The sequence below is a fragment of the Hyperolius riggenbachi genome, chromosome 3 (assembly GCF_040937935.1).
Source record: "Hyperolius riggenbachi isolate aHypRig1 chromosome 3, aHypRig1.pri, whole genome shotgun sequence".
In the NCBI taxonomy this organism is placed as follows: Eukaryota; Metazoa; Chordata; class Amphibia; order Anura; family Hyperoliidae; genus Hyperolius; species Hyperolius riggenbachi.
The window spans coordinates 343,032,180-343,057,858 of NC_090648.1; the positions used below are offsets into that span (position 1 = coordinate 343,032,180).

Consider the following 25,679-nt stretch of genomic DNA (forward strand, 5'->3'; position numbering starts at 1 on the left):
ATTGCTTAGGTGTGAATGGGCTCGTACATGTAAAATGAATCCAGCAGAAGAGGATAGTGAGTGCATCAGACTTTCTCAGAAATGTTTAAAGTATAACATCTTCATAATAAGGTCATTTTAAAGGTAGGATGTTGGTAACTGCTCTGCTGCTTTCTCAGTCTGACTTTTCTATTTCAGTCTTAAAAAGCCATTTACTGTCATATCAGTAAAGCAATTACTCATTGTGTACAGAGACATTATTGCTAGACAATGCCATACAAAGGTTTCCCACCTCACCCTAAAGGAAATAATTTGTCAGTGATCAGTAAGGTCCGTACACACGCCGGACTGGAGGCAAGGACGGGTCCGTCATCACCTCTGTCGGCGGACTGATACGGCTGTTTCTGAGCGATCCGCCAGAAACAGCCGTATCAGTCTGCAGACAGACTGTACACACGCTGGACTGTCGCTGGAATGCCCACCCAGCGGGAGGTGACGACGGACCCGTCGTTCCCTCCAGTCCGGCGTGTGTACGGACCTGTAGGCTGACTTGGTGCAGGAAGGTTGATGGGTTTGCAGCCTGGTTTGTGTTCCTGATAGTTCTGTTATCAGGAGTCCCCCACAACCACCTACCAGTAATATTGTTATCAGCAGCTGCTAGGACTAGTGGCGGGTGCCGAGATGCTAAAACCAAAGCAGAACAGAAAGTGAGCATAGTTTAGAGTTAGTAATTAGTGCTATATAGAGATCCCTCTCTGATCGAATCTGATCAGAAAGGGATTGTATGGCTGCCTTTACTGCAAACAGATTGTGAATTGATTTCAGCATGAAATTGACTAACTATCTGTGGAGCTGCCGCTGAGCCCCCCCCCCCTCGCATACATTACCTGATCCGGCAGGCACAAGTCCCTTGGTCTCCGCTGTCTTCTTCTCCACTCTGGGCTCCAGGGCTGCAGCCTCACTGTACTTCCGTACTTCTTGTCAAGGGAAGTTTAAACAGTAGAGGGCGCTCTACTGTTTAAACCTCCTGTCCGGACAGGTAGAAGTGAAGCCTGCCGGAGCCCAGCGGAAAAGGAGTAGCGGTGACAGCAGGGATACGCGCCGGCTGGATCAGGTAATGTATTGCCGCTAGCGTCGGTCGTTGGACATTCGACAGGCTGGAAAATCGTTAGGTGTATGGGCCCCTATAGGACAGTATAGAATAGAAGGAGGTTAGGTTTAGGTTGTTAGAGTTGGAAACTTATAGCTAAATGCCAAGTATGGGTTGTCATTCGGTGAGGGTGTTGAGAAAAGTTTGGGTTAGGCATCAGGAAGTAGTTAATGAAATGGTGTAGGAGGAAAGGTGTCAGGAAGAGGTTAATGTTGAAAGGGAAGGTTAAACATCAGGAAGGAGATTTAGGGCCCGATCCAATTCACTTTTTCTCCCAAGTTTTCTCCTAGGTCAGTGGTTCCCAACCTGTGTGCTGCGACACATTTATGTGTCGCAGCAGCACCGCCTATGTGTCGCCTCTTTCTGATTGCTGATCATTCTCCCCGCTGCTAAGATCGCCCTCCTCCTCCTCTATTAGAGCAAGGCTACAAGAAAATAGCTGCCGCCGTCTTCATTTGCGGACATTGGCGGCCATTTTCTTGTAGCCTTGCACTAACTACGAGCAGAAGGTGGAGGCAAGTCATCCAGGACGGCAATGATATTTTGCATGCGCAGTCATCCTCACCTAGCATCCAATTTGTGTTGTGCTCACTGGCTTCCTCCGTCTGTGACTCTGCCCCACCCCATGACCTCATTTCAGCATGTCATTGGCGGCTTCAGGAGGCTCAGGCTGCGTGGCGCGTATATTCAAAAGAACTGTTTCAGCTCAACTGTAAGGGTGGATTGGGCAGGACTACGAGGCAGAAGAGCATTCCTTGGATGTCAACTGAAGAGAGGAGTAGCTTGGGCTGTGTCTGGTGTCTGTGCCGGCTCGCGGTCCTTGCAGCTGCAGAGCGTAGGAGAAGTGAAAGCAGGAAAGGTAATGACCATCACTACCACACGTGTATTACAGCTTCAGGGACCTGCTACCTCCACCCCCTCCCCCCCAAACATGCTGTTTACTGCAGGGGGTTCACACTGGTGGTCTGCCCTGTCAATGAACTCCTGCTTATAACACACTGCTTGTCACTTTCTTTCACAGCTTGACACACGTGTGTGTGTGTGTGTGTGTGTGTATGTATGTGTGTATGTGTATATATATGTGTATGTGTGTATATATATATATATATATATATATATATATATATATATATATATATATATATATATATATATATATATATATATATAAATAAATATTATATATATTATAATAAATATATATATATATATATATATATATACACACACACATACACACACTCTGCTTGTCGCTCTCTCTTACACACACACACACACACACACACACACACACACACACACACACACACACACACACACACACACACACACACACACACACACACACACACACACACACACACACACACACACACACACACACTCTCTCTCTCTCTCTCTCTCTCTCTCTCTCACTGAAACACTGCCTTTTACTCTCTCTCACATTATTGGGCCAACATACTGTCCCTCCAGCTACTTTATTGGGTCAGCACACTGTTCCTCCAGCTACTTCATTGGCCCATCATACTGTTCCTCCAGCTACTTTATTGGGCCAGCATGCTGTCTCTCCAGCTACTTTATTGGGCCGTCATACTGTTCCTCCAGCTACTTTATTGGGCCAGCATACTGTTCCTCCAGCTACTTTATTGGGCCAGCATACTGTTCCTCCAGCTACTTTATTGGGCCATCATACTGTTCCTCTAGCTACTTTATTGGGCCATCATACTGTTCCTCCAACTACTTTATTGGGCCAGCATACTGTTCCTCCAGCCACTTTTTTGGGCCAGCATACTGTTCCTCCAGCCACTTTATTGGGCCTGCATACTGTTCCTCCAGCCACTTTATTGGGCCAGCATACTGTTCCTCCAGCCACTTTATTGGGCCAGCATACTGGTCCTCCAGCCACTTTATTGGGCCAGCATACTGTTCCTCCAGCCACTTTATTGGGCCAGCATACTGTTCCTCCAGCTACTTTATTGGGCCAGCAGCATATTATTCCATATTAATAATAATATTATTCCATATTATTCCTGCAGCATACCCCATGACGTGTCACATATATCTGAATGGTTGGCGTGATGTGACGTGTCACGGATATCTGAATGTTTGGTGTGATGTGTCACGACCTGAAAAAGGTTGGGAACCACTGTCCTAGGTGATATTTTCGCATTATCCATAAAATGCCTTTTAAGCCACCAGAAAGCATGGAAATACTTTTTTCACCTACTTTTTCAATTGTAAACTTGTCAATAAAATGCCTTTTAAGCCACTAAAAAGCAAGACAATACTCAGTATAAATTTGATAGTACGTTTTCTTCTACTTTTTTTGTACTTTTTTAGTTGAAAAGAACTGCAAAGTTATTTTAAATCGAAGGTGAAAAATTATCTCCTAGGAGAAAACTCAGGTGAAAAAGTAAATTGCATTTGGCCCCTTGTGTTTACAAGGAAGGCTGCGGTGACTCAGCGATTGGAGGAGAAAAGAAAAAAAACATTGCAGTTCTTAGTATACACCTCAGTGGGAGTGTCTGAAGACTCTGGGAGGAGGGCAGCTAATGAACACACAATGAGCAAGAGAAGAGGAGGGGGGGGGGGGGGGGACAAGAGTCAGGGAGGATATTATGTCAGCATTAGCTTGGCTAAATGGCCACTGCCTAGAATAGGACTTTCTGCTTTTCCTTTATAAAATTCGCAGGAATCATTACGTGGATAGCACAATACATCTGCTATGTTAATAGAAGTAGTATTTACAGTGGCTTGCAAAAGTATTCGGCCCCTTTGAAGTTTTCCACATTTTGTCATATTACTGCCACAAACATGAATCAATTTTATTGGAATTCCACGTTAAAGACCAATACAAAGTGGTGTACACGTGAGAAGTGGAATGAAAATATACATGATTCCAATTTTTTTTTTAATAAATAACTGCAAAGTGGGGTGTGCAGTCAGTTGCCCATAGACATTGCCTGATGAGTGATAATGACTAAATAGAGTGCACCTGTGTGCAGGCTCGGACTGAGCCACCGAACCACCAATGGTCCCATCGGTGGGCCCCGACTGCCCCGCCTCCTGGGGGCCTCAGAGCTAACCATCCAAGTGCTCCTCGCTCCAAGCCAGGGGGAAAATTGGGGTTGCAAAACAGGGGGGTCTGAAGGGGGATAATTGACTGCAACCCTTTCTGAGTTTTGAGTCTGTTCCAAATCGATAGGGAATGTGCTGTTAGCGGGGACAGTTTTTGATAACTAGATGGGAATACGCGAGGCGACCATTGTAGTGCATGAAATGTGACGGGTTGTAGTAAGCCATTTTCTATTTCAGCCCACAAAGGGGGGTTGTATTCAGCGTGTATCTGGGCTATTTGAGCTAGTTGCGAGGCCCTGTAGTAACTAAATAAGTATGGGACTCCCAATCCACCCCTGCTTCTGTTCATGTACATTTTTTGATTTATTCTCGCCCGTTTATTGTTTGTTATGAACCTGAAAATGGCACATTGTAGGTCTTTAAGGGAAGTTTTGGTTACTAAAACCGGTAGTGTCCTAAACAAGTATAGGAGACGGGGGAGAAGGGTCATTCTGATTGCCTGGATTCTTCCGGTCCAGGATAGAGTTGGTGAGTTCCATTTTAGTAAATCTTGCTTTAGAGAAGCCAGCATTGGTTTATAGTTTAAGTTAAATAACTCTTTAGGGTTAGCTGCAATTTTAACTCCTAGATATGTAATATATTTGTTTTGAAGCGAGAGGCCTAAGGAGGAAGTAATAGCAGTTGCCTGCGTTTTAGTTAAGTTGGTGAAGAGCACCTCAGATTTGTTAATGCTAAGGGAGAGACCTGAGATGTTGCCAAATCTTTTCATTAGGTCGATCAGGTTAGGTAGGGAGGTATGGGGGGATGTCAGAGTAAGGAGTAAATCATCTGCAAACAGGTTAGCTTTATAGTTAGTTCCCGCAACAGATATTCCCTGAATGTCGGTCGAATCGCGTATCTTGGCCGCCAACGGTTCTATAGTTAGGGCGAACAAGGCGGGCGACAGTGGGCAGCCCTGCCTTGTCCCCCTTTGAATAGAGATTGTAGTTGGTTTGTCAGTGGGGAGCTTAAGATGGGCTGATGGAGTGGAGTATAGGGTTTGTATGGCTTTTAGGAAGGAGCCCCCGATACCTGCTTTTTGGAGAGCTTGCAGCATGTATGGCCAGTCTATTGTGTCAAAGGCCTTCTCCATGTCGAGTGAAACCAGAGCTAAAGGAAGCCTCTTGGAAGCGGCGACATGGAGAAGGTCTACAACTTTCCTGACATTATCAGAGGCCTGTCATTGTGGGATGAACCCCACTTGGTCTCTGTTGATTAGTGGGCCTAAAACCTTGTTTAGTCTTGACACTAGGATTGAGGTGAATAGTTTATAGTCTAAGTTGAGCAGTGAAATCGGGCCTATAGTTTTTAATGTCCAATGGGTCCCTTTTTGGCTTGGGGATCACTGCAATAGTGGATTGTAGGAACTCGGGAGCAAGAGATTTGCCTTCCAAGATAGCATTAAATAGTCTGATGAGGTAGGGGGTTAGAAGTTTTTAAAATTTTTTATAATATATGGCCGAAAAGTCATCTGGCCCAGGGGCCTTGCCTTGTTTCAGGTGTTTGATAGCCAATTGGACCTCTAGTTCTGAGATTGGCAGGTTTAGGGCTAGTGCTTTTTCCGGACGGAGGTAAGGGGTTCTCAGGTCATTTAAAAACTCAGAGGGATGGGGTGATGGGCCACTGTTGTTTTTGGCTGCATATAAAGATTGATAGTAATCCGTGAATTCCTTTTGTATTTTTAAAGGGTCAAAGGTGACTGCTCCTGATTTAGTTCTGATTTGATGCACTTTATTAACCACCCTGGCGTTCTATTAAGATCGCCAGGGCGGCTGCGTGAGGGTTTTTTTTAAATACAAAAAAAAAACTATTCCATGCAGCCAACTGAAAGTTGGCTGCATGAAAACCCACTAGACGGCGCTCGGGAAGCGTAACTCTGATCGCCTCCGGCGATCAGAATTAACAAGGAAGGCCGCAATGAGCGGCCTTCCTTGTTTCGCTTACCTTGTCGCCATAGCGACGAGCGGAGTGACGTCATGGACGTCAGCCGACGTCCTGACGTCAGCCGCCTCCGATTTAGCCCTTAGTGCTGGCCGAAACTGTTTGTTCCGGCTACGCTGGGCTCGGGCGGCAGGGGGACCCTCTTTCGCTGCGCTGCGGCGGCGATCAGGTAGCACACGTGGCTGGCAAAGTGCCGGCTGCATGTGCTGCTTTTTATTTCATTAAAATCGGCCCAGCAGGGCCTGAGCGGCACCCTCCGGCGGTAATGGATGAGCTGAGCTCGTCCATACCGCTAAGGAGGTTAAGAGCTTGAGTCTGGCGTAGCTTTCTGGCAAGCCATGTACTAGGTTTGTTATATTGGGCGTAAATCTTTGATCTCGTCCAGCGAATCACTTTTTCAGTGCGATTCGATAGTAGAATATTTATCTGTGATTGAGTGGTCTCTATTTGCTTCTGCAAATATCTAGAGGGTTGATGTGCATGGGCTATGCGAAGTTGGGCTAGTTTATGTTCTAGTGTGCGCTGCCTCTCTGTCATGGTTTTTTACGTTGAGCGGCTATTCTAATTATCTGACCTCTAATTGTAGGTTTGTGGGCTAGCCACAGTGTGTCTGGTCTAATGTCAGTGGTATTGTTTATTCTGAAGTATTCTGTGAGTCGCTCTTCTAGGTCGAGTACTATTTCGCCGTCAGCTAGCGGGTTAGAGGGGTAGTAAGGGAGGCGCAGGCTGTCCAGACAATATCGTGGTCTGACCACGCACTAATGATATGTCTGGAAAAGGATAAGTTGTATTTTTTTTTAAGTCTGCCCATGACTCATCATGACCACGCCGATGTTCCAGTGCGTGCTGACACCCATTTAGTTTCGCTGCGCGCGCCGCATTTAGGCATATCCCTATTGGAGACTGTCCTCAGAATTGCTCAAAATCTATTCCCTACCATAAAGTCATGCAAAATTTCTAGAGTACATGTGTATGTGAGCCCAAAATGGGGGGGGGGGGGGGGGAGGAGAGGGGGGCGGGCCCCAGGCTGAAACTTCCTTGGTGGGCCCTTGGTGTCCCAGTCCGACCTTGCCTGTGTGTAATCTAAAGTCAGTACAAATACAGCTGCTCTGTGAGGGCCTCAGAGGTTGTCTAAGAGAATATTGGGAGCAACAACACCATGAAGTCCAAAGAACACACCAGACAGGTCAGGGATAAAGTTATTGAGAAATTTAAAGCAGGCTTAGGCTACAAAAAGATTTCCAAAGCCTTGAACATCCCATGGAGCACTGTTCAAGCGATCATTCAAAAATGGAAGGAGTATGGCACAACTGTAAACCTACCAAGACAATGCCGTCCACCTAAACTCACAGGCCGAACAAGGAGAGCGCTGATCAGAAATGCAGTCAAGAGGCCCGTGGTGACTCTGGACGAGCTGCAGAGATCTACAGCTCAGGTGGGGGAATCTGTCCATAGGACAACTATTAGTCGTGCACTGCACAAAGTTGGCCTTTATGGAAGAGTGGCAAGAAGAAAGCCATTGTTAACAGAAAAGCATAAGAAGCATAAGAAGTCCCGTTTGCAGTTTGCCACAAGCCTTGTGGGGGACACAGCAAACATGTGGAAGAAGGTGCTCTGGTCAGATGAGACCAAAATGGAACTTTTTGGCCAAAATGCAAAACGCTATGTGTGGCGGAAACTAACACTGCACATCACTCTGAACACACCATCCCCACTGTCAAATATGGTGGGGGCAGCATCATGCTCTGGGGGTGCTTCTCTTCAGCAGGGACAGGGAAGCTGGTCAGAGTTGATGGGAAGATGGATGGAACCAAATACAGGTCAATCTTGGAAGAAAACCTCTTGGAGTCTGCAAAAGACTTGAGACTGGGGCGGAGGTTCACCTTCCAGCAGGACAACGACCCTAAACATAAAGGCAGGGCAACAATCTAATGGTTTAAAACAATACATATCCATTTATTAGAATGGCCCAGTCAAAGTCCAGATCTAAATCCAATCGAGAATCTGTGGCAATATCTGAAAACTGCTGTTCACAAACGCTGTCCATCTAATCTGACTGAGCTGGAGCTGTTTTGCAAAGAAGAATGGGCAAGAATTTCAGCCTCTAGATGTGCAAAGCTGGTAGAGACATACCCTAAAAGACTGACAGCTGTAATTGCAGCAAAAGGTGGTTCTACAAAGTATTGACTCACGGGGCTGAATAATTACGCACACCCCACTTATTTGTAAAAAAATTTTGGAATCATGTATGATTTTCGTTCCACTTCTCACGTGTACACCACTTTGTATTGGTCTTTCACGTGGAATTCCAATAAAATTGATTCATGTTTGTGGCAGTAATGTGACAAAATGTGGAAAACTTCAAGGGGGCCGAATACTTTTGCAAGCTACTGTATCTACTTATATATGTGTTTTTTATTTCTAGATTAGCATGGGTGTCACTTGTTCTTTAAGGGCCAGTTCACACGGGCCTTTGCCCGACTTCCAGCTGTGTCTCGTTCAGTGGTGTCTTTTTCAAGCTTTTGGCGATATCCTGTTGTTATTGGCGTTTTTCATTACCGCAGGGGGACATGAAGAAGCGGTGGTAATCGACCCTAGACACTGCATGTGGCGTCCAGGGTCGCCTGAAACAACGGGAATATCAGAATTAGAACGCTGCATTTGCACAAACGTTGGTAGAAGCCCGATACAAACGCTCCCGTTCACTTGAATGGGCGCGTTTAACAACAAGTCCCGGATGCCAGCGGTAAACGCCCGCCAAGCATCTGTCTGAACTGGCCCTTAAATTGATATATTTCTTATTTTCAAATGTTTATATGAAAGAAAATGAAGCAAGATAGAAAGGATCAGTGTGGTTTGAATTATAAAACACTTTTTTTCTTAAGAAATCTTTATGCTATGCATGACTAGGGGTGTGGCGGGGGCGTGACTAGGGGTGTGGCAGGGTCATGGCTTAAGTGTCCCTCTTTCTTATCTCAAAATGTTGGGAGGCATGATGTTGCTACAGCCTTAACCCTGCTATACTGCCCTAGGCATCAGTTCCCGATCCCCACCAGGTGAAATGCCTTGTATTCCTGTCAGGAGATGCCTTAGAAAATCAGGATATATGATCTGTGTTGCCTTAGTAAATCAGAAGATGCCTTAGTAAGTTAGGAGATGCTTGGAGATGCCTTAGTAATGCAGATTTTATATAGGTTACCTTACATATATATTACAAACTCTTTCTTACCTATAGTGATCTGGCTAACGCAGCTGTAATAGCTTGTTCCACTAGAGAGGTTGTTGTAGCTTCCACTGTTTGGATCAGTATCTGTAAAGAGAAAACAGTGTCAAGGCCTTAGGAAAAACTTGCCATACCCTTTTTGAATTGTTGCAGATTTAGGAAAACAATGAATGTGTCTCTGCTACTAATCATTTCTCTGGATCCAACACCACTGCTAGTTTTTTGTAGTGTTTGATGCAGTCCAAAGCTTGCAGACAATTACTATGCACCATTCCCACTTGTAGCCACCCCATGCTCCCTCCACTCTCAACAGTTATAAGAAGAGCCTTTCTTTATCTACCGTAGGAAAAGAAAAAAAAAGGACGGCACTCAATGTCGCTGGCCAAACACACTTACAAATCCATTCAATCCATAAAACTGTGCTCCCCGGTAAGGATCAATTCAATCCAAATTCAGAGAAGCAACAGCACCGGGCACCAGTTACAAACTAGGTCTTCAATAAAGCTCTTTAGGAAACATACAAAACAATGGGGGTGAGGGATCGGCCTAACAGCCACTTCATGAGTCTCCCCACTTTTTAAGAGGCCAATAGGTAACTTGGCCTCTGAAGAAATAGGGAGACCCGTAAAACGGCTGTTATGCCAATCCCTCACCCCCGGTGTTTTGTATGCTTCCTACCGAGCTTCATTAAAGTCCTTGTTTGCAACTGGTGCCCGGCGCTGTTCCTTCTCTGAATTTGGGCCTTCCTTTAGATTCAGAAATCTATGCTTATTTCATTACTATGCAAAGACTAATTGCTAAATACATTAACTGACCATAAACATTTTGTATCTGTCTTTATTTATTTCAGATAAACTGATTTGATGTTTAAAGTTGGTTATGTCAACAGGATAAGTAGGGTCAATATCATAAAATTCCAGTGCTGACAGTCTTATATTTTCACCCAAGTGTGTATCAATCCAGAAAAGCATGTCCCATACCTTAAAGGAGACCTGAAGAGAGAGGGACATGGAGGCTGCCATATTTATTTCCTGTTACACAATGCACAATGCCTGGCTGTCCTGCTGAGCCTGTGTTTTTAATTTTAGCCATTGGCCCTGAACAAGAATGCAAATCAAGTGCTTTAACTCAAGTCTGACAAGATTAGCTGCATGCTTATTTCAGGTGAGTGATTCAGACACTACTGATGCCTGAAAGGTCAGCAGGACTGCCAGGCAATATGCATTGTTTTAAAGGAAATAAATATGGCAGCCGCCATATCCATCTTACTTCAGGTATCCTTTATCAAAACAAGCCTCTGAAAACCCAAGCTACTTAGTGAGCTCGTGAATCCAGATCCTCAAACTTATATTATATCTCCGATCAGACCTGGTCTTTAATAGCCAGACAGTAGAAACTTCAACTCCACCATAAAGTCATGTCACCATGGAGGCCATGTCACCACTGTCTTATTCTTACAGTACATAAGCACACACATTCTATCTCTCTCTCTCTCTCTATATATATATATATATATATATATATATATACAGTGGGATGTGAAAGTTTGGGCAACCTTGTTAATTGTCATGATTTTCCTGTATAAATCGTTGGTTGTTACAATACAATAAAAAATGTCAGTTAAATATATCATCATATAGGAGACACACACAGTGATATTTGAGAAGTGAAATTAAGTTTATTGGATTTACAGAAAGTGTGCAATAATTGTTTAAATAAAATTAGGCAGGTGCATAAATTTGGGCACCACAAAAAAGAAATGAAATCAATATTTAGTAGATTCCCCTTTTGCAGAAATTACAGCCTCTAAACGCTTCCTTTAGGTTCCAATGAGAGTCTGGATTCTGATTGAAGGTATTTTTGACCATTCCTCTTTACAAAAGAACTAAAGTTCATTCAGGTTTGATGGCTTCCGAGCATGGACACATCTCTTTAACTCACACCACAGATTTTCAATTATAATCAGGTCTGGGAACTGAAATGGCCATTCCAGAACGTTGTACTTGTTCCTCTGCATGAATGCCTTAGTGGATTTTGAGCAGTGTTTAGGGTCGTTGTCTTGTTAAAAGATCCAGCCCCGGCACAGCTTCAGCTTTGTCACTGACTCCTGGACATTGGGCTCCAGAATCTGCTGATACTGAGTGGAATGAATCCATGCGTCCCTCAACGTTGACAAGATTCCCAGTCCCTGCACTTGCCACACAGCCCCACAGCATGATGGAACCACCACCATATTTTACTGTAGGTAGCAGGTGTTTTTCTTGGAATGCTGTGTTGTTTTACCTCCATGCATAACGCCCCTTGTTTTGCCCAAATAACTAAATTTTAGTTTCATCAGTTCACAGCACCTTATTCCAAAATGAAGCTGGCTTGTCCAAATGTGCTTTAGCATACCTCAAATGGCTCTGTTTGTGCTGTGGAGAAAAGGCTTCCTCTGCATCTCTCTCGCATACAGCATCTCCTTGTGTAAAGTGCGTTGAATGGTTGAATGATGCACAGTGACTCCATCTGCAGCAAAATTATGTTGTAGGTCTTTGGTGCTGGCCTGTGGGTTGACTCTTGACTGCTCTCACCATTCGTCGCTTCTGTTTATCCGAGATTTTTCTTGGTCTGCCACTTCGAGCCTTAACTTGAACTGAGCCTGTTGTCTTCCATTTCCACAATGTGTTCCTAACTGTGGAAACAGACAGCTGAAATCTCTGAGACAACTTTCTGTATCCTTCCCCTAAACCGTGATGGTGAACAATCTTTGTCTTCAGGTCATTTGAGAGTTGTTTTGAGACCCCCATGCTGCTACTCTTCACAGAAAATTAAAAGAGGAGGGAAAAACTTACAACTGACCTCCTTAAATACTTTTCCTCATAATTGGATTCACCTGTGTATGTAGGTCAGGGGTCACTGAACTTACCAAGCCAATTTGAGTTCCAACAATTAGTTCTAAAGGTTTTGGAATCAATAAAATGACAACAGTGCCCAAATGTATGCACCTGCCTAATTTTATTCAAACAATTATTGCACATTTTCTGTAAATCCAGTAAACTTCATGTAACTTCTCAAATGTCACTGTGTGTGTCAACTATATGATATATTTAACTGACATTTTTTATCGTAACAACCAATGATTTATACAGGACAATCATGACGATTAACAAAGGTTGCCCAAACTTTTGCATCCCACTGTATATATGTATATGCTAAATGCACACTGTTTGTTCTAATCCAATAAGAAAACACCACTAGGGTCTTCACAATTCCATAAAATGAGGTCTAGGTAAGGGGCCCTAGGGATTGGTGGGGGCATGGGACCCCTAATGCCTCTTTAAGGGGAGGTGGGGTCTGTCAGAGGGGCAGGTTAATTTTGCCCAGGAGCCCCATTGTAACTAGAACTAGCCCTGGATAGGGGTGCAGGTAGTACTCTAGCACTTGGCCCAGGGCAGGAGGTCCAGAAAACTTACCTCATTCAAGAGAGGCCTGGAAGTGTACATCATACAGGGCCTACAGAATGTTTATGAATTCTGATTGCTGCCCTGATGATGGGAGGCCCTGCCTTTCACTATTATTTTTAAAAAACCTTCCATTAAGTTTTGTATATTGGTAAAATTAACAGAATATTCTAATTTTAATTTTCCTTTATTTGTTTTTACTTTATCGGTACTCCTTGCACTGCGCACACATAAGTTCTTGGCTTGGGCATGCGCAGTATGGATGTACTTGTCTTCAGAAGCACCCGTGACACGGGTGCTTCCAAAGACAGGTGTACCCGTACTCAGGGGTGAGCCTGGGGTGCCTGGCACCTGGGTGCAAGATTTTCTCTGGCGCCTATGGGAGTGGTTAAATTAACCGCGCCCAACCACATAACCACACCCGTGTCCTGCCTAATCACACCCACACCTTCCACCTCTTTCCGCATGCATGTGATATCCCATTCCTTCCCCTCTTCCATGGGCTTGCTCCTGGCTGGCTTTGGCTTCCTGCGAGTCTGCTAGTCTCTGGACTGATTCAGGCTGAGAGGCTCTGCGAGTGCGACGCAGTCACACACTGCGTATTTATGGCTGCCTGCGGCCACCCTACTCTCGCTCGCTGTCGTCGGCTCCTCCCCCCCGCCAAGCCCAAGCGTGAGGTGGGCTGCCTGTATCTTTCCCGTTGCGCCGCGCAGCCTGCCAGTGTTGCCAACCTTTCACGTTATTTTTTTACTGACAAATACCTAAAAATTTACTGACAAAAGATTATTTTTACTGACAATTTCCCCACTAAATGCACATAAGAGACAGCTTTTCCCCATGTAAATGCACATAACAAGAGGCCGCTTTTCACCAGTAAATGCACATAACAAGAGACCGCTTTTCACCAGCAAATGCACATAACAAGAGACCGCTTTTCACCAGCAAATGCACATAACAAGAGACCGCTTTTCACCAGCAAATGCACATAATAAGACCGCTTTTCACCAGCAAATGCACATAATAAGACAGCTTTTTACCAGCAAATGCACATAATAAGACAGCTTTTCACCAGCAAATGCACATAATAAGAGATATTTTCACCAGTAAATGCACATAATGACAAACAGACAGTGTCGCCAGAATATATAGCCAGGGATATATGTGCCCAGTATAGGTAGGCAGGGGGTATATGCGCCCAGGATAGGTAGCCAGGGGGTATATGCGCCCAGGATAGGTAGCCAGGGGGTATATGCGCCCAGGATAGGTAGCCAGGGGGTATATGCGCCCAGGATAGGTAGCCAGGGGGTATATGCGCCCAGGATAGGTAGCCAGGGGGTATATGCGCCCAGGATTGGTAGCCAGGGGGTATATGCGACCAGGATTGGTAGCCAGGGGGTATATGCGACCAGGATTGGTAGCCAGGGGGTATATGCGACCAGGATTGGTAGCCAGGGGGTATATGCGACCAGGATTGGTAGCCAGGGGGTGTATGCGCCCAGGATTGGTAGCCAGGGGGTGTATGCGCCCAGGATTGGTAGCCAGGGGGTATATGCAACCAGGATAGGTAGCCAGGGGGTATATGCGCCCAGGATAGGTAGCCAGGGGGTATATGCGCCCAGGATAGGTAGCCAGGGGGTATATGCGCCCAGGATAGGTAGCCAGGGGGTATATGCGACCAGGATAGGGAGCCAGGGGGTATATGCGCCCAGGATTGGTAGCCAGGGGGTATATGCGACCAGGATAGGTAGCCAGGGGGTATATGCGACCAGGATAGGTAGCCAGGGGGTATATGCGCCCAGGATTGGTAGCCAGGGGGTATATGCGACCAGGATAGGTAGCCAGGTGGTATCTGTGCCCAGGATAGGTAGTGAGTGACAGGAGCGCGCGCCCCGCCGCCGCCGCTACCTCCTCCGCTTCCCCCTCACCTTGCAGCAGCTTCAGTCAGACCTCAATCAGCGGGCGACCCGACCAGGAAAAGGGCGCCGGACGGACGCACCCGCTCTATATGCGGAAGTGATGTCACTTCCGCATATCAGTGCGGCGTGCTAGGTCGGAGGTCCTAGCGCCCGCCCGTCTGATCGAGGTCTGACGCGGCGGTGCCGGCGGCTAGAGGGAGGGAGCTTGAAGCTTCGGCCACAGGGGGAGAGCGGCGGCCACAGGGGGAGAGCGGGGCCGGGCGGCGCCTCTCAGAGGCAGGCGCCTGGGTGCCTTGCACCCGCAGCACCCGCCCAGGCTCGGCCCTGCCCGTACTGTGCATGTGTGAGCCTGAAATTAGCATGTGCACAGTCCACTCGTCTTTGGAAGTTCTTCCGAAACCTGCATGAAGAGTCCTGTAGAGGTATTCGCCCTGCAGGTCAAATAACTTTAATTGAGGAAACAAGAAGATGGAGTGAGGACTGAGAAGGTTCTATGGCAGTGTTTCTCAAATCTGTCCTTGTGACTCCCCAATGGTGCATGTTTTGCAGGCAACCTCACCTATGCACAGGTGGGGTAATTAGTGTCTCAGCTACATGGAATCCACCTAGCTGAGACACTAATTACCCCACCTGTGCAGAGTTGAGGTGGCCTGCAAACATGCACTGTTGCGGAGTCACAAGGACAGATTTGAGAAATACTGCTCTATGGGATCCAGAGCCTTCCCTCTACTTAGGAATAAACAAACAAACAAACAAACAAAAAAACAAACTACTGTTAAATGCAAAATTACTCAATATTTATTAAAGGCTCTACATAGGTGCGTATCTAACTGTTTTTTCCTGCCCTTAATCGGGTTTACTATAATGAGATGAGAATACATAAGGAAAAGGGGGCTGCACATGGAATAAAAAATATGGCTTAGGAGCGGAAAAATAATAAATTTGTCCTTGCTCAGCACTAATCCATTTACTGGCAGCAAATTTTGATACTTCTATTCTGTTTATGTTACAATAACTACTGTATGTAATGTCTGGGATTTATAAGCACATTAAAATCCTCCTCAGGGAGGATTCTGATTGGATAAAACTTAAAGGGATACTGTAGGGGGGTCGGGGAAAAATGAGCTGAACTTACCCGGGGCTTCTAATGGTACCCCGCAGACATCCTGTGTTGGCGCAGCCACTCACTGATGCTCCGGCCCCGCCTCCAGTTCACTTCTGGAATTTCTGACTTTAAAGTCAGAAAACCACTGCGCCTGCACGCCCGTGTCCTCGCTCCTGCTGATGTCACCAGGAGTGTACTGCGCAGACACAGACCATACTGGGCCTGCGCTGTGCGCTCTTGATGACATCAGCGACTTTAAAGTCTGAAATTCCAGAAGTGAACCGGAGGCGAGGCCGGAGCATCGGTGAGTGGCTGCGCCAACACAGGATGTCTGCGGAGGACCGTTAGAAGCCCCGGGTAAGTTCAACTCATTTTCCCCTGACCCCCCTACAGTATCCCTTTAAGGCCAATAGGTGATTGTCAGGAGGCAAAAAAAATTATTGCTAGGGCTCCCCAAACAGTGGCGCCAGACAGCTGGATGGAACAGTATGCATCAGTTTCTCCCGCCGGGCAGCGGACGAGAAAGGGTGGTTCTGGCAGCCAACCCAAGATGAGGGGTGTCACAGTGGAGCAACACATGTCCCAGCGGGAAACGGGTAAAAAAAAGTTTCCTTTTGCTTATTTTTTTTTATTTTTTTTACAGTGAATAGGAAGGGTCAAAAATTACTCCCTTTACCTATTTAAAATACTGTCATCGGGAGTTTTCGTCATCGGGAGGCTCCCAGATGCCTAAAGAAGCCAGCGGGACATAGGTGATAGAGGCTTTTCACTTGCTCTAAACAGGTGAAAGCTTCTCACCTATTTTTGATGGGAAGCATCCCTTCCTGGGGGGGGAGATATGAGCAATTACATATGGGGAAAACAACTTGCAGGGCAATTATATAGCCCAAGCAAGTTCTTTGCCACTTGTGGGGTGCTAAATTGAATCAAATTAAGTGACAGTCCTGTCACTTAAGTTTAGAACTCGCCAGCACTTATGGCTGGCAAATTTGTGAATTGCATAAGGTCCATTAGGAGTAATAATTTAATGTACAGTATAGAGTTAGATTTGCTATAAAGCGAGATGCTTTCCCATATAGCCATTTCAATCCCTGCCATGCACTGATGAGGACCAAAAGTCTGAAACAAGCGGTCTGCATGTTGGGTTGACATGGCTTTGTAAAATTTAAAGCTATAGGCTTGCTATACACAGCAGTTCTGGATGAACTGCTGAGATAATTTGCATATTCAGTAGTGGTGCATTGTGGGTAACCACAGATGTTTGCTATAAGCTGAATTATCACAAATACCTTCAGTTTTAAGAAGGCAAATCACACTAAGAATTGCTTTTTGGTAGGAGGGCTTTTCTGTCTCTTTTAGTCCTCTATACTTTCATAGTAGTTTTGGGTCACCCTCAGCTGCTTGTGAATTCTGTTGTACTTAAAACCTATAGTTCCCAAAAGCTCCAAAGATGAAATATTCTATGTAACAGTAAAAGACACACACACTCACGCACGCACAGACACAAACACTCACATACACATAAGACCGCATACACAAACATATACATACACACAAGACAGTAAACACAAACATGCAAACATACAACAACAACAACAAAAAAGATTGAATTTGTTTGGGGTTTATATCATTATCTGTGCTCCAAATGTTAAACTTTCCTTCTCCGCCTGTCCCAGAAGGATGTGTGTAAACCTCTCCATAGGGTTTAGAGACATCAACAAATAATCCTTACATCCAGAGTGAGGAAACTCTATAACTTCCATCATGTTCTAGAGCCTCGTCCCCAAAATTATAATAAGATAAGGGAGATCAATGGAAATTCCAAAAATAGGAAGTGAGGAGACACCGAAAGCAAAAATATCTCAAAGCATGCACAAAAGCCTTTTTTGCCCTTTTCAAATCTAAAATTCGCATGGTTTCTAGTGCAGAATGTGTTTTTTTTTATAACTGGTGTTGGCATCTTAAGATAAGCCAACACTTACTAGCTTAAATGGTTTTAAACATTTTTGACCTTTTTGGGCCCATTACCCATTATGAGGGGAAGCTGATTTCTTATGATGCTTATTTTATCTACTTCATAATCTATCTGGCTTTTTCCACAGTGTGACCAGATCATATATCTATAAGAACTTACAGTGAAGACGGCCTTCTTCACGCATGATTACAGTGATTGTATTAAGACAACCTTGGTTTGCCAGTATCCTCAGTTACATTATTGTTTTGATCTGTTCCCAATTGAACCAACAACAACATAGAGGGATCCCGGTGCCTCTGTTATTTGTTTTTATTTTCTGGAAGTTCATTTGAGATTCTCCTCTAAGGTATGCTTAGAAATCCCTTTGAAAGCAAAGATATGGCCCTTCCACCAAATGATTCCAAGCATACCTTTGTTTGCACATTAGTATCACTTCAGGGAAAAATTCCTTTCTTTTGAAATCAAATCTCCCTAGAATGGTGTGTCAACAGAACTGCTTTAAAGTTTGACCCTGCTATGACCTCTAGTGTAAACAAACGTCTGTCTGGAGAGCTGCAGAGGCAGAGAGATCACTTAATTGTCTGAAGCAACTGTAAGGTCTCACCCACTAACCCCTGTCTGCATCAGGGAAAGGTAAGATGGCAGCTTCCATGAAACAGAGACAATACAGTCTGCAGGAAGGTGAGATGCCACTGTGCACTGCTACATTTTTTTTGCCTACAGTAATTTATATGAATTATTTTGGTAATCTTTTCCTTATTATTTTATGTCATAATTCACGTTTAGTTATTGACTTTGTAGGCCAGCTCTGCCATATGTCAGAATTCACTTTTAGCCATTGACCTTGTAGGTCACCTCTGCCATCTGTGTAATGTGTAAACTGGAATTTCAGGGACTAGATCGTTAAGATAAGTATCTGCTAGCCTATATGAGTTTCTATTTAATGTGTAAACTGGAATGTCAGATAATGTATTTTTTGATTGATATCTGCTAATTTGATGAGTTTCTGTTAATGCATATAGAAATGTACTCGGCTAAATAGTCACGTCTTACACATTGTAATTAGTATGCCATCTTGTTTGTTCTAAGCAGCTGATTGGTCCAGTATTTCACTGTTTGCATATATATATATACCTTGCTTGGAAAAACAATTAATTAGAGTATTAACGTTGTACTTAAGGTGTGCCTCGTTCTGCTGCACAGAGAGTTCACATTTATGGGAGTCTGAGGGTGGAGGCCTCATCCAAATTCTAATACTTCCACATAACAATTACAGTGCAGCACTGCGGCGTAGTGGTTAGCTCTCTCGCCTTACAGCGCTGGATCCCTAGTTTGAATCCCAGCCAGGGCGCTATGTGTACGGAGTTTGTATGTCCTCCCCGTGTCTGCGTGGGTTTCCGCCGGGCACTATGGTTTCCTCCCACATCCCAAAAACATACAGATAAGTTAACTGCCTTCCCACTAAAATTGGTCCTAGACTACGATACATACACAGACATGTGACTATGGTAGGGGATTAGATTGTGAGCCCCTCTGAGGGACAGTTCAGTGACAAGACAATATACTCTGTACACCACTGTGCTACATAAATACAAAAAAAACACTTGTAAACATTTGATATGGATATAGATCATGATATCACTTCCTTTCAACATAAAAGCAAAGCCTTTTAAATGAACACACCTTTAAACCAATTGGTTAAACACAGCCACCAAGCGTACACACCGGTGTATAATCATGGACACACCAGCCAGGTTTACAAACACTATATAAAGGTAACAGGTCACCTGTCTTCAACAAAAATGGATGGTGTAAGAGGAAGAGGAAGAGTGCTGAGAAAAGCAGAAATCAAGAGAGGACAAGGTGGAGGAACCCAGAGGAGGGGTAGGATGTGCACAAAGAAGAAAATAACCAAATCTATTTAATGAAATTCATCCACAGTGTAAAGGTGGCCATAAACATAGCCGGCCTTTGACCTGTGCGACCAGAGCGGTTGCTCAGGGCGCCGGCTTCCAAGGGGGCTCCTAATAGCTGGTTACCTATGCCGAGGGCACCTACACCTGATTTCCTATACTGGGGGCAACTATAGCTGGCTACCTTTACTGAGGGCACCAACACATGGGTACCTATACTGGAGGCATCTACGCCTGGCTACCTAGGGGGGCGATGGAGACCTTCAACTGACTTCCTATACTGGGGGCTCCTATGCTTGGCAACCTACAGTATATTGAGGGCACCTACACATGAGATTGGGGGGCATTTTTGTGGGGGGGGGGGGGGCGCACTGCGGCTATAACGCAAGGGGCAAATTGTTGGTGCTGTGCTATCATTCTAAATGGGGGGGGGGGGGCTAACTGTCCCACCAATTGTTTTTATTAATATTCCTGATCCTAGGAGATATCTCAGGAGAAGAGGTGAATTGCATATGGGCCTGTGTGTGCACGCATGCGTGAAGAGGATGAAGGGGGGCACAAAAATCAGGATTCGCTCAGGGCGCTGTGAAACCTGAGGCCGGCCCTGGCCATACACTGGATGATGTGGCCATCAGATAGATCCTGTCTAAAGTCATTATCTGATCTGAGATGGATCTATCTCATTGAATCCCTCCACACAGATTCTAGTATTTGGCCTTTGACGTCTGTTACTTTATATTGGCGCCCCGGGACTCAGGAGTGAAGAAAGAGAAAGAAGCAGCCAGTGGAGAGAGAACAGACCAGGACTGTGCCACAGACAGGAGAGAGTACTTTTATCACTCGTTGCAGATTTGAATGCTGCTAGCAAAAGGCTCCTGACTTACCGTGGATCAACCAAAATGTTTTGTCTAGCGCAACCAACCAAATCGACTGATTTCAGCCAAAAATCGGTAGACCGAGAAACGAAAAAGATCAAATCTGTCGGATATCAATGCACAAAATCAATACGTGTATGACCACCTTAATACTGAGGAAAGCTGGACTGAGAGTGCAGCATACCATAAGCAGATACATGGTGATATCAGTAGTTAAGACATTTCATCAAGAACATACAGTAGGTGAGAAACTTCTCTGCTGAAAATCCATAGCTGACTTGCATATACTACGTACCGTAAATCAACAGTTTTATTATCTGTTCCTGTATCATTATACAGTTATCAACATGCATTTTGTTTAGTCTATATAGGCTTGAACATCAAAAACACCAAGGAGGGAGGGGTGCCATCAGAGGCGTATCTAGGTAAAATGGCACCCATGGCGAACACTAAAACTGCGCCCCCCGAAAATCAGAGCCTGAATAACCACAACCTTACCCCTAGAGCTTCCAGAGTAGCGTGGCAGCGGAGCTTCATACTTTACCTTGTTCTGGCAGTGGAAGATGTCCTCTTTACTTCCCACTTCAGTGTAACCACGCCATGCAACCTATCACCTTGGGGCTCTGGATGCAAGTCAAGTCAAGGTGCAGTGTCCAGAGCCGCAACGGTGCTAGGCTACACAGCGCAGTTACACTGAAGAGGTCCTGTCCCACCACCAATGAGGTAAATTATGAAACTCAGCTGCCGCTCTACTCTGCAAGATATGTAGGTGGTGGGGACAGGAGCTGCACACATGCGGGTGGGGGGAGGGGAGCAGGGAGAGTGCACACAAGGCACCATGGGGGGTATTAAAGTTACGCTCTGTTAATAAATATATATATTATATACACACACAACAAGGATGGGGAGGGGGGGGGGGGGGTGAGGGTTTGAAGACACACTTCACTACAAAACACACACAACCTGACGTCATAAGACCCTACACTCCAGAAACCACCCCTCAACAGTAACTCACAATGAGAGTACACTGCACTGCAAAACACACACACACACACACACACACACACACACACACTACACTCACTACATATACACACACACTACACTCACTACGTAAACACACACACTACACTCACTACATACACACACACACACACACACACACACACACACACTACACTCACTACATACACACACACACTACACTCACTACATACACACACACACACTACACTCACTACATATACACACACACACACACACACTACACTCACTACATATACACACACACACACACACACACACACACACTCACTACATACACACACACACTACACTCACTACATACACACTACACTCACTACATACACACACACACACACACACACACACACACACACACACACACACACTACACTCACTACATACACACTACGCACACAAACACTACACACACATCACAAGACCTCCTACACTCCAGAAACACAACAAACTCAGACAAAGAGTATACTACATTGTAAAGCACACACCGTACACACACAGACTCTCTCTCTCTCTCTCCCTACACACCAAAAAACCACGAGAGAGACAGTACTAAGCATCTTATTCTTAACTACATAGCATGTATTTACCTTGTAATTGCAGCCCTGTGACTGCCTCTGCGTGCCTGCATTGGCCTCATACTCACACGCTGTTTGTGTGTGTCACAGCAGTTCTGCAGCCTACATCCACGCTGTTGTTACTCTCTAATCCCCTCCCACCCCCATCAGCCCCAGCGGCTCCATGTGACCAATCAGGAGGGGGATCATGCAAGCAGCGAAGAGACACAAGCATTGCCGCTGTGACTGACTAGGGGGAGAAGGGACGTTAAAACACTGTTTTCAGACACATGTCCTCTCCTCCTACTGTACCGCTGGGCGTCGGGCGGTCATGGGGCAATGTATAGGTAACAGCGCAAAGGAAGGATATGAGCGTGGACCTGGGGGGAGATTTTTTTTTCTCACTGATCATGCACCCGCCCCCCCCCCCCCCAGGTGAGTGACAAGGGGCGCCTATAGCAGGTGCCCCATGTGCACCCCTATAGATCCGCCTCTGGGTGCCATGTTCACACAGGAGCAAGAGAGAGTTGATGAACCTCATCTTGGCCAATAATGCAATAACGCTGAAAACAAAGCCATATAGCCAATGATTGTACAATTTTCAATAATGCCCAACACATCAAACTCGTCCCTTAAAAAATATTAAGTTCTGATGAAACACCTGTATAGAGTCACTTAAAACAGGGGTGGAGGCACCAGTGCTTAAAAGATAGGCTAATAAAGCACTTGATCTTATAAACAAAGTGGTAATGTTATCTCTCCTAAAGATTTTGGACCATAAATGCGCTCATGCTTGCTACACAGCCATCGCAGTTAAGGCACCTGTTTTTTCACTGACCTAAGCAAGCGTGTATGCACCTGCAAAACGCGTTGTCAATTTTATGTGCTCAAATAAAAGACCTTTTTTTCAATAGACTGGTCCATATTATTTAAGAGAGGTAAGATTACCTCTCTATTTATAATATTAACAGCTTTATTAGCCTATCTTTTAAGGGATGGGCATCTCCATTCCCTATTTTAAGTGTCTTGACATACTACTTTAGAGGTGATAGTTTTTTAGCTTGTCCTAAAGAACATTCAGAGTGTGACAGACCAGTTCCTGTCACAGACCTGGTAAACCAAGCGGGGACAGCAGGGGCGTACCTAGAAATCCCCAGGCCCCCCTGAAAAGAAAAATCCGGGCCCCCCCTCCCCCCTAGGGCCCGCTCAGGGACTTTTGGGGGGGTAGGAGGGGTCGCAGAATGTCGCAGCATAAGAGGAGAGTGTGGCAGATCGGTGGGGAGAGGGGATATTCCCCCACTCACCTCAGGCTCTCCTCTCAGCGGTCCCCCTCCTGCAATCATTGGTGACAGCGGGCAGCGGCAGTGGTGGCTGGCTGAACACATTACCTCCTTCTCGCCGGAGGTCTTCCGTTCTCCAAGAGCAATTTCCTGTTTACACAGGAAGTTGCATGAAGCTCTTAGAGAACGGAAGACCTCCGGCGAGAAGGAGGTAATGTGTTCAGCCTGCCGCCGCCGCCGCTGCTGCCCGCTGCCACCAATGATTGCAGGAGGGGGAGCGCTGAGAGGAGAGCCCGAGGTGAGGGGGGGGGGATGTCCCCCCTCCCCACCGATCTGCCACACTCTCCTCTTATGCTGCGACCCCTCCTGCCTCCCAAAATTCCCTGCATCCCCTATTGTAATGCCAGTGGGGGACAGTTAATTTCCTGCCTGCCCTGATGGTGGTTGCAAGGATTTGCAACCCACATCCGTGAGTATATACAATCCTTAGCAATTTTCTTTTCTGAATCTTACACAATTCTGCACCATTGGGCTCCTGGTCTCCTTTTGTCATTTGGATGAGCCTGGGGTTGTTACAATCACAGGAATCCACTACATAAAATATCTGTAAAGAGTACCATTAGAGAGAATTTCAGACAGGGTGAAAGTCCTGCAGGCGTGAGTATGTGGAGAAGCAATTACAACAAAATGGAAAATAATGCATCGGTTTGACAAAACTTCTCTCATGCATTATCTCTTGTTTTCTATGACTTTCATTATCTATAAAATACCTTTGCAGCATTTTCCAAGCAAACTTTTTTCACCATATTTTCAGTATTTTGCCTCTTGGGCATTTAAAGGCTTTTATATACGGTATATAACATGAACAACAGATATTAGATACTTTGGCCCATATGCAATTTCCTTTTTCTCACAAGTTTTCTCCTGGGTGATAATTTTTCATCTTCTCTTTAAAATAACTTTTCAGTCTTTGCAAATGAAAAAGTATCAAAAAGTAGTAGATAAAGTACTGTCAAAATTATTTTGTGTATTTTCTTGCTTGCTGGGGTTATAAAAGGCATTTTATTGAGAGGGTGTGAACATTTCAACTTGGTGAAAACTAAGGAGAAAAAGTGAATTGCATATGGGCCATTGTGAGAACAGTTTTGTCAACCCAATGTTATTTAGGTATGACAGAAATAAGATTAAAGCAATACTGAAGGGATCTGCAAGAAATCAGATAAATACTCACCTATATGGAGGGAAGGCTCTAGATCCTATAAAGCCTTCCCGGCCCTCTCTCTGTCCCCTCATTCCACCTCTGACCCCATTTGAATTTTCACACCTTTGGCACTCCTCAGCAAACTTCAGAAGTACTTGCGTCCCTGAGTGCTTCCAAAGACGGGTACATTTGTGCTGTGTATGCGTATGCCTGAACTTGAGCATGCGCAGTACAGATCCACTCACCTTCACAAGTACTCAGGGATGGGAGTACTTCTAAAGGCTCCCGTTGGAGGGCCAAAGAGGTATTCCACCAAGCTGGTCGAAGAACTGTACTAAGACCCGGCGGTGGAACGAGGGGATGGAGAGTGTACCAGGATGGCTCTATGGGATCTGTAGCCTTCCCTCTCCATAGGTATCTAACTAATTTTTTAAGATCGCTTCAGTATTGCTTTACGTGGAGGACATTTTAGCCACGGTTCGCTTTAAAGGGATACTGTAGGGGGGGTCGGGGGAAAATGAGCTGAAGTTACCCGGGGCTTCTAATGGTCCCCCCAGTCAGAGCCGGATTAAGGCCAAATGGGGCCCTAAGCAAAGTAGCAGATTTGGGCCCCCTTCACTAACACCCCCCCCCCCCAATATTCTACGCATCAATTCAGACGTGAAGTGAGAGGGATATGGAGGCTGACACAGACACATATATTTGTACTTTTCACCATCCAAGGCCTGCTGTCACCCCCCTTCCACAACTAACAACATCCTCACCAACAACTACCCCTTCAGCGCTGCATACACAGGAATCCGCACCATCCTGTGCCATTCGTCGTCCTTTCGCACCCCTCCATAGCAACAGAATGCATCTCTTGCCTGAAGGCTAGTAAGACAAAACTACCACAAAACGGCCCCCTGTAGTCTGTTAGCTCCCTTGCTGTCCTCCCGACTCCTTCAGAGTTGCTGCTGTCAA

The 25,679-nt window shown here is 45.4% G+C and overlaps 1 protein-coding gene across 1 annotated transcript in view; it reads right to left on the reverse strand.

Moving 5' to 3' along the window:
• ANO4 (anoctamin 4) overlaps positions 1-25,679 on the reverse strand; it is a 273,834-nt gene that overhangs the window by 212,637 nt on the left and 35,518 nt on the right. The window contains exon 2 of the mRNA XM_068272805.1: positions 9,417-9,497. Within this exon, the coding sequence (XP_068128906.1) occupies positions 9,417-9,497 (81 nt within the window). The remainder of the gene's footprint in view (positions 1-9,416; positions 9,498-25,679) is intronic.